The sequence below is a fragment of the Dermacentor variabilis genome, chromosome 1, assembly GCF_050947875.1.
Source record: "Dermacentor variabilis isolate Ectoservices chromosome 1, ASM5094787v1, whole genome shotgun sequence".
NCBI classification, from domain to species: Eukaryota; Metazoa; Arthropoda; class Arachnida; order Ixodida; family Ixodidae; genus Dermacentor; species Dermacentor variabilis.
Window position 1 is genome coordinate 193,234,059 of NC_134568.1, and position 14,764 is coordinate 193,248,822.

General features: G+C 44.7%; 1 protein-coding gene and 1 long non-coding RNA gene across 2 annotated transcripts in view; one reads left to right on the forward strand and one right to left on the reverse strand.

Annotated features, from left to right (window-relative positions):
- The window catches only part of LOC142572607 (lysosomal aspartic protease-like), a 51,754-nt gene that overhangs the window by 13,714 nt on the left and 23,276 nt on the right, over positions 1-14,764 (reverse strand). Inside the window, exons 2-5 of the mRNA XM_075681832.1 lie at positions 12,462-12,546; positions 12,157-12,277; positions 11,625-12,066; positions 6,045-6,186 (exon numbers count right to left, since the gene is read on the reverse strand). Of these exons, the coding sequence (XP_075537947.1) occupies positions 6,045-6,186; positions 11,625-12,066; positions 12,157-12,277; positions 12,462-12,546 (790 nt within the window). The remainder of the gene's footprint in view (positions 1-6,044; positions 6,187-11,624; positions 12,067-12,156; positions 12,278-12,461; positions 12,547-14,764) is intronic.
- Positions 701-1,836, forward strand: LOC142572600 (uncharacterized). Its single transcript, XR_012826113.1, has 2 exons — positions 701-1,018; positions 1,729-1,836. It is a non-coding gene; the product is annotated as an uncharacterized LOC142572600 (long non-coding RNA).

A 14,764-nucleotide genomic window follows, 5' to 3' on the forward strand; every position in this document is an offset into this window, starting at 1 on the left:
AAGTGTGAGAAGCAGTCAAGATCCTTTTAATGTTATGTGGTTCCGCTCGTAAAGGCGAAGCTTAAACGTCCTCCAAATTTTTTCAGAACAACGTTGTCACAAGTACGAAACTATAGCATAGAACGCGTCTCAAACTTAGCTACAATCCGGCTTTGTTGTCTTGTAGTTCGCATAGGCTGCTAGGATTGTTGCTTTTTCCCCGGAGGAGGGAGGGCATTTGCACTGAAAAATATAGGTGCCAGCACGAAGGGCACACACATTTAAATATCAAGGCGATTTGTGGACTCGTGTATTGTGCTAGCTAGGTCAAGGCGGAACCGCATGGCGCGATTTCGGGCGCGATTGACGCGCGGAGGGTGGGACGCGCGCGTCATTTTGACGCGTGCCCAACATGATCCGTCACGAAATCGCGCCGCCGCGTGCAGCTGCTCGGAGTAGGAAAAAAAAAAAAACGCGTCGCGCGGCGCGTCCGCCAATCAGAGTTTAGGTAAGTCACGTGGCATTTGGTCACGTGGCATTTTGTTTTTTTGTTTTGCCATCAGATGGCCCTGCTCTCTGCGCATCTCTAGTGTTCCTGTATATGCCCCCGTGAGCAGAGTTGCGCATAACTTTTCCGGCGCCGCTCGCACCGCTATTCGCCGAGTGCGATCACGTGGTGCAAAATGACGTCAAATGATCAACTGCGCGATCCGAAGCCGACTTTACGGAAACGGCGCCTACCCGTTTCTGTCAGTGCCATCGAAATTGCAATCAGCAGACCGTCGAGCGTGCGTAGAAACCATCGGCTCCGGGTTGCAGGTAGGGTATTGGAGGATATTAAGTTAATGACTTTGGTGAAGTGCTACGAAGCAGGTCATTTTGACACTTGTATTCCAGTATGACGAGTTGCAGCGCACCAAATTGCGCAAATCGCACGGAAGGTGGCGCAGCTTTTTACGCGGTGCCGTGCGGGCCGACGAGACCGGCCGGCTCCGGAAGGGACCAGGATATGCGAGGTCCATTCGCCTTGTTTACAGAGGTGAGTTCGGCTTGTTTACACTAAAGCGGCATTTATCTCGAGTAACACTCCTGTACACGCTGAAATGCGTACGCCTGGCATAAAAGGTTGTTCACTTGTGCAGTTTTTGGTGTATATGTGCAGCGCGACACAGACGCGGTACAAAGAAAGGACGACACATCTGTGTCGCGATGCACATATACGGCAAGAATGTTAACTTGCCAACTCGCTCAGTTCGCTTTGTTGGTTGTACGGTTGTTCTGACTATGCGGCTCCAGAAAAGTGTGTTCAGAAGAGAGTAAATACTAGCAGGTACAATTTGCTCGCTGCACCCTGGCTTTTCTTTGCTCCGTTTTTATTTTAATTTTTTGTCGACGCTCTGATTTTTCATATAAAGTCGATTGATGTGCTATTGTTCATTGTTTTTAGTAAGCGAAAACACCGTGCGCCCGCTTATGATAGAGCTGTGATAGCTTCAGCATTTACCGCCCGCAATATGTTGCTTGTTCGATCAGCCTTAGTCGACGTGAGGAATGTGAAATTATTTTTGTACGTTTAATAAGCGCTGTGTTATAGGAAATTAACCTGAGTAGTATGAAGAGATAAAGAAATATGTGCTGTCATATTACAGTCTGCAATGTGTCAATAATTAGTTTGCCAGTTTGTCATCTTATGTGATTAGTCCAATAAAATAAACTGTTGTTACTCTTAATAACTTGTTGCCTTTCCAGTGGCTTTGAATTCTGCCCCCAAGGCTCCAAGAACCAGCACTCATCCCCTGCTGCCACCAGCCATTGCTCACCCATTCCCTTGTACGAAATAAATTTGATCTAGAAGCTCGTGCATCTTAATCTTTTTCCCGTTGCAGATTTGCTGCTACGGAATAGCTGTTAAGTTTGCGGTGTGAATCGTAAAAATAAAGTTTGCATAAGATGTGCGCATGTGAACATTTCAAATGCGTTGAAATTTACGTGTCTGCACCACATATATCGAAAACGTGCAGCTGCTGTGAACGACGTTTAGTGATGAATGACGGCCAACGGTCACTAACATAATTGCAGGTGCGATAGTTCTGTTGGCGACCTTAATTCGTCTCATTTCGGCAGCCAAAATGTGCTCACTTAATGGTCTACCACACGTGTGTGAAGTTTTCTTTAAACAAGCCCTTTAAAACATTTCCTGCCTTCCGCTTCCGCGAGAAAACTTCATATGCACGCTGAAAAACATTGCACCGCTTTTTGTTGCAAGGCACCGCTTTTTGTTGCAAGCGAACTTTTGAGGTGTTCGAGCCACGGGCGTAGTGAGGATTTTATGTGGAGGAGGGGGGTCCTATTCTTTATATGTACATTCGTGCGTGTATTTGTATATGTGCGTGTAATATCATCATCATCATCATCATCATCATCATCATCAGCCTAGTTACGCCCACTGCAGGGCAAAGGCCTCTCCCATACTTCTCCAACTACCCTGGTCATGTACTAATTGTGGCCATGTTGTCCCTGCAAACATCTTAATGTCATCCGCCCACCTAACTTTCTGCCGCCCCCTGCTACGCTTCCCTTCCCTTGGAATCCAGTCCGTAACCCTTAATGACCATCGGTTATCTTCCCTCCTCATTACATGTCCGGCCCATGCCCATTTCTTTTTCTTGATTTCAACTAAGATGTCATTTACCCGCGTTTGTTGCCTCACCCAATCTGCTCTTTTCTTATCCCTTAACGTTACACCCATCATTCTTCTTTCCATAGCTCGTTGCGCCGTCCTCAATTTGAGTAGAACCCTTTTCGTAAGCCTCCAGGTTTCTGCACCGTAGGTGAGTACTTGTAAGACACAGCTGTTATACACTTTCCTTTCGAAGGATAATGGCAACCTGCTGTTCATGATTTGGGAATGCCTGCCAAACGCACCCCAGCCCATTCTTATTCTTCTGGTTATTTCAGTCTCATGATCCGGATCCATGGTCACTACCTGCCCTAAGTAGATGTATTCCCTTACCACTTCCAGTGCCTCGCTACCTATTGTAAACTGCTGTTCTCTCCCGAGACTGTTAAACATTACTTTAGTTTTCCGCAGATTAATTTTCAGACCCACCCTTCTGCTTTGCCTCTCCAGGTCAGTGAGCATGCATCGCAATTGGTCCCCTGAGTTACTAAGCAAGGCAATATCATCAGCGAATCGCAAGTTGCTACGGTATTCTCCATCAACTTTTATCCCCAATTCTTCCCACTCCAGGTCTCTGAACACCTCCTGTAAACATGCTGTGAATAGCATTGTAGAGCTCGTATCTCCCTGTCTGACACCTTTCTTTATTGGGATTTTGTTGCTTTCTTTGTGGAGGACTATGGTGGCTGTGGAGCCGCTATAGATATCTTCCAGTATTGCGTGTAATATATGTACACACAAACTAAACATTTTGGGGGGTTGGCACGTCTCCGGCTACGCCAATCGTTCGACCTTAGCCTGCATTAAAAAGTGTCATCTTGCTCAGCGCTTGCGTACAGTTGCCGCATGTAGCTGGCTACCAGTAGACAAAAAAGCAAATGGAACACCGCGCGGCATAGAGTTTCTAAATATACTAATATGAAATTCTATGCCGCGCGGCATTTGCCTCCCGCGCGCGCGAGGAGTGGCTCCACTGCAGAGCTGGATCATAAACCGGACCTATGCGCAACTCTGCTCTCTGCGGGAACATATACAGGAACACTACGCATCTCGACGGAACCTTTCTGGTGCAATTTTTTTTTTCTCGGCAGAACTGGCGCGTGCGTCAAAGAAAGAACGTGCTACCGTGATTTCGTTCGCGCATCGTGTTCACCTAAAATGGACAAAATAACCTTCAACGAGGTCGTAATAACTGAAATGGAGAAGCGTCGCGTCCTGTGGGACGTACGCGACCGCAATTACAAGCACATCAAACGTGACCAGGCTTGGCGAGCTATAGCAGATACCCTCAGCGTAGACGGTATAGCAGATACCCTCAGCATCCCCTTAATAGTAGCAATCGCCCCTTCTGCTCGGTTGTAAGCGGCTGATACTCTATTTTCTATCTGAAGTTGTAAACAAGCAGCGGCCTCTCAGCATGCGGTAGGTACATAGTCGCAGTTTCGCACACAATATTGCTGCTTGAGATTAAGCTTGATAAATACACTTCAGACAAAAATGTCGCTGCCTAATTACACTAAGATTATTTTTATTGTAGTGTTCTGTGTGTTTAATGGCATATTATATATGCCTTAACTGAGACAATTCATGTCGTCGGGAGTTATGTTGTCTGGCAACCAGGAAAACGGGACGTGAAAGCGCCGCTCCCTTTTTTCGTGCGGGTGCTCGCGCGTCGGCGGCAACGTGGGCGTTTGCCGCGAGTCGCGTTTAGCTGGAACCGCATGGCGCGTTTTTCGCGTGCGAAAAAAGCCCTACAGGACGCGACGCTTCTCCACTTCAGTTATTACGACCTCGTTGAAGGTTGCTTTGTCCATTTTAGGTGAACAAGATGCGCGAACCAACACGGTCCGCGAACGAAATCACGGTAGCACATGCTTTCTTTGACACACGCGCCAGTTCTGCCCAGGAAAAAAAAATGCGCCAGCGAGCTTTCGTCGAGATGCGCAAAGCCCCTTAAACCTCGTAAGTAGTGACACTCTCCTCCTCCGTCTTCACTCCTCCTCGTTTCTCCTCTTTTTCACGCTCCCTCCTCGACCGTGGCGCCGCCTACACTGCTCGAGCGTAGCTACGGCGCCAACATGCGCTCCTCGCCACTCCGTAGACACTTCTCGAGCAAAAATGGCGCTGATGCACGGCGCGAGGGCCCATGTGACGCTACTAGGCCAATAGCGACGCGGCGTCGGCCTCGACCACAGCGCGCGAGGTGGAGGCGACATTTCTTCAAAGCGTGGCAGTACTTTGCGAAGTTTAAGGGGCTTTAGAGATGCGCAAAGAGCAGGGCCATCTGGCGGCAAAATCAAAAACCAAAATGCCACGTGACCAAATGCTATGTGACTTACCTGAACTTTGATTGGCGGACGCGCCGCGCGACGCCTTTTTTTCCTACTCCGAGCAGCAGCACGCGGCGGCGCGATTTCGTGACGGATCATGCTGGGCACGCGTCAAAATGACGCGCGCGTCCCACCCTCCGCGCGTCAATCGCGCCTGAAATCGCGCCATGCGGTTCGGCACTTAGACATCTACCGAAGGGGTCCTCTGTCGAATGCCGTCCATACACTTCTTAATAAAATAGCACCCTCGTTATCAAATGTAATAATCTGAGATCTGCTGGAAACTAATATGTCACATTTGTCCACTTTAGAACACCTGACAAATATAGTTTAAAGATATTGTCTTCTAATGTGTGTTGTTGGCCCAGAGTTACAGAGTTGTGAACTTTGGTTCAATTTTTTTAGTTTATCAATTTTCGGCCATTATCATAAAGAAGTTGAGCTGCTGATTCAATGTTATGTTTCCCGTAGTCGGTAGCATTAGGTTATCTTTTAAATGCTACAGAATTTATTGAAATCTGTTCAACTGTTTTATAAGGAGGGAATTTCCACGTTGTACACGTATTTGAATAGCACGATCAGAGTTGGCTTCGAGCCTAAAGCTCCCTCTTAACGCCTGTTCGCAAATTAGCTGCTACATCGTCGTGACGACTTGATATTAACAACTGTAATTTATGATTATGCCACTGGCATGATCAAACATGATATCATGCCCCTATGCTACTTCCTCTCTTTATTGTACCGTTTTAACAATAGAATAATGACACGAATTTATTTCCAGTAAGCAGAAAATGCGTGGACATAAAATTATGCGCCATTTTCCGCCGTTTCTTTTATGGTGGCAAAAAACGCAAATATCGCGGTGAACAGAAGACGGACACTTTTTGTCGGCGTCTGTAGAACTGGACACTGGCACCGCGGTACAGGAGGCTTAATGACATAAGTGTTAGAATACGCCCTGCTTCGCTAGAAAATAGAGCAAAAATGATCAGTCAACACCTACGAGGCGCGGAAGCATTCACGTCATCGTGGTAAGATTTCTGCGGCGTGCTTACGTATCCAGCAGGTGTGCGCGTAGCGCCAATGACCCTGTGAAGAATTTCCACTTCCGCTTTGGGTCCACTGATGAACGACGTTCCGGAATCGACCACAGCATTGCAGCCACCGACGCAGAGCGTCGTGCCTTGAACGTCCATGCTGCCCAGGGTAGAGAGAACGAGAATTAATGTACTGAAGAAATTCCCAAAACAGGACACAGCACAGCGAAATAATACAGAGAAACGTCTTTGGAAACAGCTGCTTTCCTGCCCGTGTGCTACAGCAGCACCTACGCACTTCGTATATCGCTACGTAGACTGTGCCGTATGAAAATATATATGAACACGTTAATGGATTCACTCTGTTGCGGTCTTTTCTGAAATGTACCCGCAGAAGCTACCCTTTTAACTTTTGTCTTTGTTGCGGCGCTGCAGCAGTTTTGGTTGCTCATCTGTCGTGCGCTCTTTCATCTTCTGAAGTGTTTTTATATTGAATAATGTAGGAGGGGAAAAAAATCTGCCGCGAAATAATTATATCGTTGTTCGAAATCATGACGTCTACCTAGCTATAAAATCCGTCATTTTAGCTAGATAGCATGAGTTATTTATTTATTTATTTATTTTCAATACTACCATTCTCTTTATCGAGACCATAGCAGGTGGGCATATTGTTACAATGTAAGCGTTGATACAGCATTTTTCCATAGAACATGTGTATACAAAATACAATAAACTAGATACGCTACATGTAGCTGCGCAGTACAGTCTGGAAAAATACAAATGTAGAAATAAAGACATTGTTTCATGCATTTAACTGGTGAAGTCAACTCTAACGAGAAAAGAAATGTTATAAATACAATAAATTGTGATACAATACAATCTCGTGAAATGTAAATGCAACACAACTATTTAAAACCTAACAATGTATAACTTAATACAATCATAACATAACATAACATAACATAAGAGATAGATCTAAACAATGTAAAAAACAAATTTGGATAAGACTAAAGTTCTAGTAGTTATTTCTTACTCTTTTCTATCATGTTACTAAAAATTGATGGCGATTCTATATCAGCTATTGTTGAGTGGAGGTAGTTGCACTCCCTAACAACAGTAGGGAAAAAGACTATATAAATGTGTCCGTTTTACATGGGTAGTCAACTAACATTTTGTTATGCTTATGCCGTGAAATACGGGACGTAGAGAAAGTAATGTATTTTGAAGAATTTATGTTAAAGCGGTTGTGCAACAGGTTGCGTATGAGCTTTAGCCGAGCTTGCCTTGCTCTATTTACCAGTGTGTCCATTCCGGATGAAGCCAGGAGTTCTGTGGGCGAGTCAGTGGTTTTGTACTTGTTGTGAATAAACCGTACTGCTTTCCTTTGAACTTTTTCCACCTCGGTTATGTTTGTCTTTGTGTCAAGAAACCAAACCGTGTTGGCGTATTCCACTAATACTGGCCGCACAAAGGTTTTATAGCATAGCAGTGTGATATGACTGGGAGCAGACTTCAGGGACCTTTTAAGGAAGAAAAGCTTACGAGTGGCTGCTGAAGTGATGTTGGCAATGTTCTTGTTCCACTTCAAGTCAGATGCTAGAGTCAGTCCTAGATACTTGTGCTGAAATTTAGTTAGGGGTGTACCATTGAGAAAGTAGGTGAATCCTGACTTAATCTTCTTTGTTGTTACTACCACTGCCACTGATTTATTGATGTTAATAGACATTTGCCATTGTTCACACCAGGTATTTATCTCATTAAGGCATCTGTTCAAAGTAAGGTGATCTTCATAACTTCTTATTTCTTTATATATAATGCAATCATCTGCAAAACGCTTTATGTTGCAAGATATGTTAGTGACGATATCATTGATGTAAATTAAAGATGAGATGGTGCTTGATCATGGAAAAGAAACTGTGAACGTTGTGATAAAAATCCCTAGTCCATGCTGTAATGCTTCCGTTTCCAATAATTGACTCCAATTTTGCAATTATCTTGTTGTGACACACACAGCCGAATGCTTTGCTGAAATCTAGAAATATTATGCCTGTTTGACCGCGGTTGTCAATAGTCTGTGCTAGGTCATGTATAACTTCAGTCAACTGTGTTACTGTTGACATTCCGTGCAGAAATCCATGCTGATTGGCTGTTAGTATGCCATTTTCTTCAAAATATGTTATTAGGTATTTTAAAGTTATATGCTCTAGTATCTTGCATGATGTACTAGTTAGTGATATCGGTCTGTAGTTGGAAGGAGAGTTTGTGTCACCTGATTTATGGATTGGTATTACCTTTGCTTTTTTTCCAGTCATCTGGCACACGTCCGGTTGAAAGTGATAGGCGATAGATAATGCCAAGTTATCTGCTGCACCATTCGGCCTATCGCTTTAAGAATTGCTTCGGGACGTTAATTACATTATGGGATTTTACGTGCCAAAACCACTTCCGGATTATGAGGCACGCCGTAGTGGAGGACTCCGCAAATTTCGACCACCTGGGGTTCTTTAACGTGCACCTAAATCTAAGTACACGGGTGTTTTCGCATTCCGCCCCCATCGAAATGCGGCCGCCGCGGCCGGGATCCGATCCCGCGACCTCGTGCTCAGCAGCCTAACACCATAGCCACTGAGCAAGCACGGCGGGTCGTCAGGGCACGTCGTCAGGGCCACTAGAATTTTTCGTGTCCAATCCAAGTATAGAAGATTAAAGATTCCTGAGTCAGTTATGCTTAGTGAGTCGATGGTGAAACCTGTAGAAATTATTGGGGGGACAAACCCGTTATCTGCAGTAAATACCGATTGGAAGTACTTGTTGTATGCATTAGCTTGGGAAACATTTTCATCGTGGGCTTAGTGTGATATTAAGTTGTGCCTTGGCGGTAATCAACTTTGATGTCTGGAGTGATTGATTTTTAGCCTCCTTCAAAGACCGACGTAACCTTTTCACTTTTCGTTTGGCATGAATTACCTCACGCGTTACCCATGGGTTGTATTTCCGCGATTTCCTTGTTTTTAACAGTATAAATTGTTCAATGCAGTCATGTATTACTGTCTTAAACTTAATCCAGAGGGCATTTGCGTCTGCCGAAGGATTGCAAGCCATTTCCATAAAGTCTGTGAATTCATGTGCCATGTACATCAAAACATTGGCGTTGTCCGATTTCGCAAAGTCGATGATGGGGCTTTCTAAAGACCCTTTTTTGTATACTAAACGACAGAGGTAGGTGACATATTGGAATAAGGTGGTCAGATACGCCTTCAACAATAATAGTATGTATTTTGTTTACAAAGAAGTGATCAGAGAGTAGTATTAGGTCGAGTATATTACTTGCAGTACCATGTGAGCGTGTTGGTTGATCAACTACTTGTTGCAGGTTGAAGTTTAGCATTAAATTAGCGCTTCTGAAGTACGTGATGAGTATTGTATTTTCTTCCAGTTAATTTCTGGAAGATTAAAGTCCCCCATGATGATAATTCTTAGGCTGTGAGCGTGGCACTGCAAAAACTCATGTACGTTATTTATGAAGCTTTCGTCCGAGTCAGGACTTCGGTAGACGCAGCCTACAATTATGGCAGTGTTGTTGCAGGTAATTCTACAGAACACGGCCTCAGCATCCCTCACATTTGGCAACGGTTTGTATGGGAGGGATTTCTTTATCAGCAGTGCCACGCCACCACCACGTGTCTGTCTGTCTTTTCGAATGGCGGAGTAATCGGGCGGCACAAATTCGTGATTTAAGACAGCCGATGAAAGCCACGTTTCAGTTATCGCTACTATGTCAGGATTATGTTCAAGGAGGAGATTTTCAAGCACGTCAGTCTTATTTAAAATGGTTCTCCCGTTTATATTCGATAACGTTAGCTCTTTGACTGCGCTTGGCTTCGTGTGATTGGACGCTTTGCTCCTGCGCTTTCTTTAAGTAAAACTCTCTCCCCCTTGTCCTCATCCCAAGGGAAAACTTGGTCATTAATGTAAAGTTTATCTAATGACAAAGAAACCCTGTCATGCTTTTATCGGTTTGGCGCTATTCCACAGCATTTTCCTCATTTCTCGAGTTCATTTACAGAAGTCTTCCCCGATAGACAAACCTGTGTTTTTTAGCTTGCGCCCCTTTCCTAATATTATAGATTTCGTTATGGTTTCGTTATGAGCGGGTTTACCAAGACGATGAATTCGCTCTATGGCTATACGCTGCAAGCCAAGCGTGTCCTGGATGATGGTCTTATCTACAGTTTGTTCTAGCTTTTCACTGTTTCCGTCAGACCGTATACTATTATAGGTTTGACCGTCTACTCTGGTTTTCCAAGTCGTTCATTCGTTTTTCCAGTTTCCTTGCACTCTATTGTATGTCTTGTATTTGGTTTACGCATGAGGTTGTCGTCGACTCCAGGCATGACAGAGCATCTAGTTTTTTACTATACTAGTTATAATTTCAATAATTTTACCTCATTGCTTTGTCCCTCTGGACTTTGGACACCGAATTTCTCCTGCAAGTCTGCACGCTAACTTTTAGCGCCGCTATTCTCTCGCTCCCGTGGGTTTCGGAAGGAGGGAATGGTCAAGGGGCTACTCTGATTTCGCGAGAGGTGGGCTTTGCAGAGGTGCAAGTAGGAGCCGGCGTACAGCGAAAAAAAAAATAGGGATGAAAACTTTTCTCGCCCAGCCTGTCCGAATCCGTCTGTGGCTATAGAAGGTGCTTGGCCTCTTCAAATTACTCCTGTGTGACACAAATCAAGAGTGCGAATGGTGAGGGTTGTGGGTCCACATGAAATGGATGAGGCGCAGCTCCTTTAGCCCAGGTTCGAATCTATCCTCGCAATTAGTATTACGCTGTGTCACAAAATAGATTTCTGTTACCATGTGGAATGTGACGGGCTTCAGACATTACCGCACTTGATAAGTGGCGCTCGGGCGGAGCAGTTGCCGGAAAATTTCGCAAGGCTGGATCTGCCTGCAGCAAGCAACATACTCCTTCTACTCGCCTCAGAACGGCGCATCCACCTTCGGATTGATTTCCAGGCACCTGCAGATCCATGGCCTACTTCTGACAGCCGCCATAATCGCTTTTGCACTGTTTTACGGGCGCTCGCTCCATTGACATGTCGCCAATAAGCGCTATCGGAGACACCGCTAGCACTCCCCAGTAGGCGCTGAGGTCATAATCAGTGTTCAGCATACGGTGTTGTCTCAGCACCATACGTCACAAAGAACTTAGCACCCGCAGGTTCCAGGTTTACTGCTGATACGCAAGCAGATGATAGCAGGATTCGGATTCGTGAGAGCTAACGTTAAATCCGTGTTTACTTGTTTGTTAATGACGTTTAACGTTGTCATGACAGCCTTCTCATTTTACACGCGCACATGGATACTTCAAATAATCTGGCTATTCCGTGGAATATGTAGGGTGTTGCAGAAGAAAGCATCTCGGATGATGCCTTCTAGTTGTCACGAAGGCATCTTTGTCTAAAGCTTCTTGGTAGCTACGAAAGTGCGATGTGACCATGAAAACCGCGTCGAGGCTCGCGCATACTGGCCCAACGTGCTTGGCGCAAAGCCTTATTCTACCTACCCCATTCCCTCCTTAGCAAGTGGGCTCACTTGTCCATGGTGACCTGCCAGTAACCGGGCTGGTTGACGGCCACATAATGGATGTCACCCGTGTGGCGTTGCGCGTTGATGCCTCCGAAGTAGATCTCCCCGCCGTTTTGCTCGCTGGGCTGCTTGCTCAGGTAGAGCGAGAACACGGCCTGCTGGACAACGCCCTGCTTCACCATGGCGTCGAACAGTGGCAGCTGGTGGTTCTGCAAGATGCTCGGGAAGGCCAGTCCGAAGACGCCGTCATACTTTGCGTTCATGAACAGCTGGCCGTCTGAGTGATCCATCTCGGCGAACTTGTACTGCGTCACAGTGGCCGGACCGACGCCCACGTTGTCGATGCTCACGACGCCCCGTACCACGCCGCCACTGTAGCGGATCCGGATGTACCGTCCGTCTTTGGTGTAGGTGCTCGACTGGCTGCTGTCGTACTTTGTGTGGTTGCCTGCGATCGTGTGGAGGTAAGAAACCGAGGGTTATGAGTTAGGTTTTCGAATGGCGCAATGAAAATCATAGTAGGCGTGCGTATACTTACGGCAGGCCATGCTCTGATCACAATTCACCGACGGCACCCAAAAGTTACTGGAGCCCGTGTCCATGAGTAGCTTGAAAGATTGGGGTGGGGTACCGACAGTCAGGACTCCGTAGTATTGCATCTGTTTAGGAATAGTAAGCGACAACAGAAATGAGAAGAAAACATGAATGTTGTCGAAGCGGATTTCTGAAAAATTATTTGTCTTGAGCTACAAGAAACTGGCACGCACTGTGCAGCAGTTGTCAGCTAAATGGGAGTTTTTATTGGCATGTAAGCATATTCTCGAAATTAATTTTTAGTCTTACATTGTTGTAGTTGGTCAGGGTTATCGGGACGGAAGCCCATCCGAGATTCGCTGTTACATTGGGGTCTTTCCATCCCAGTTGGATACTGAAAAAAAAGAAAGAACAAATTAAAGTAACTACACCAGGAAAAAAAAGGCGATTTAGTGTACATGAGATCTCGCTACAATAATGAGATTTGCAATATCACCAATTGATCCCTGGTACCTCCAACGCCTTATAAATGTCTATTACCCGTATCAACACTCTAGACTACATGTATAAGAGTGTCAACAGTGTTCTGTTGCGGGCGTCTACAGCTTTTGGCCCATTATAAACATGAATATAAAAAAAAAGCGCTAGCGTGTCTTACTGTGATATATGGTTGAACTTCGCCACGCAGGCGATATGCGACGCTACCTGCTGTGGTTGCTTAATGGATATGGCGTTAAGCTGCTAGGCTCGAGGTCGCGGGATCGAATCCCGGCCACGGCGGCCGCATTTAGACGGGGGCGAAATTTCGAAAAGACCCGTGTACGTAGGTTTAGGTGCACGTTAAAGAACCCCGGGTTGTTAATATTTCCGGAGACTCCCACTACGGCGTACCTCATAATCAGATCGTGGTTTTGGCCCGTAAAGCCCCCGATTTCTTTAAATATATGAACCTGCGAATTCCACGCCAGTTCACAATTACATTTATTGCTGTAATGTGTAATGCTCTTTTGGATAAATATGATAGCGGAGGAATGTGCTTAGGGAAATGCTCGCTCATACGACGTCACGTAGCACTAAAGGGAAAGAAAAAAAGAGTAGTGCCTTGGCATCTGCGGAGAAGCTTGCCTGTTTGCTTCAACTACGTTTTCTTACACGAAATACGTGTCAAACGCATATCTGGTTTGTCTAGAATAACGTTAGCATAACTTGTGAAATGTTTGTACGTCGGATTCCTTTAAAGTTGTGCTTTAGATTGCGAGATTATAAGCTGTTGTGTGAAAAATATATACCAGTGATATGAATACAAACATTTCGTTTTGCCTGCGTTCCTACAATTTCATTGTTTTCAGCATAATTTTAATAAGAAATAGCGCGTGTCAATTCATGCATCCGAGCTTCTGGTTTAAAGATACATTAAAGGCAAGCACGAAATAAATCATGAATGGCCATGTATTTGCTCGAAACACAATTTTCTTTTGCGTGAAGCTGTTGATTACAGTGAGAAAAAAAATGCTGTTTCGCCCTTATGCAAAACAGTGACACCACAGATGGCCCAGTATTATGCTCAGTAAGTATTGCACTATTTCGAGCGCTTTAGCGCGGAAGAAGTTCTTCAAGCTTTGGTCCATTTAAGAACACAATGTAGTCGTTTTCAATCGTTAATGCGTTGACCAAACCTCCGGAGCCGCTATCAAAATCTAGGACGTCACGAAACGCTGGTGCGGGAAAATGAAGGGGCCGTCTCCCGTATTTCGTATTCACGTATCTTCTGTCTTACCAAGGCATTCGCTAACAGCAAGAGTTGTCTTTTCGGCATTCTAGAAACGTTATTTAATGTTTACGAGAACCGCTTAAATAATTACTTTTAGTGCCGCTTTAAGCGTGACAGCGTCACACACACACACACACACACACACACACACACACACACACACACACACACACACACACACACACACACACACACACACACACACACACACACACACACACACACAAACAAACAAACAAACAAACAAACAAACAAACAAACAAACAAACAAACAAACAAACAAACAAACAAGCAAGCAAACAAACAAACAAAGAGCTTAACTAAAACAAGGTAAAAAGCCTACAATTTCACGACGTTCGCTATCTTGCACGAAATTTGAAACTTTCCTAAGTTCTTTTGAACCTACCGTCTTCACTGTACATAAAAGGGGTAAAAAGGGTAATAAAAGAATGTCTGTACTCACTCATCGATCAATAAAGCTGCAGAGAGGTTATTACATAATTGTATCAGCAGCTACATGAAAAAAAAAAACTTTCTGAAGCCCTGCCCATATGGTTTTCGAACGCGTGGATTGACTTCCTTAGCTTTGATTTAATTAATTGATTACGCTGAAGAATCACTTAATCTCGTTAATTTTGACGGCTTGGTTTCTTGGACTTTATTAAGGAACTTTTTATACTATCATCCATAGCATGTTGTTTGCCAAACTACCATTTGTTAGAACAACCAATCCAGCACATGTTAAACAGTTAACAAATTCACCGAGAAATGATTGTGTGTAAGCATATAAGTGTCTACACCAGGTGCTTATTTTGAAAGAAAAATTATTAACCTAGAATTG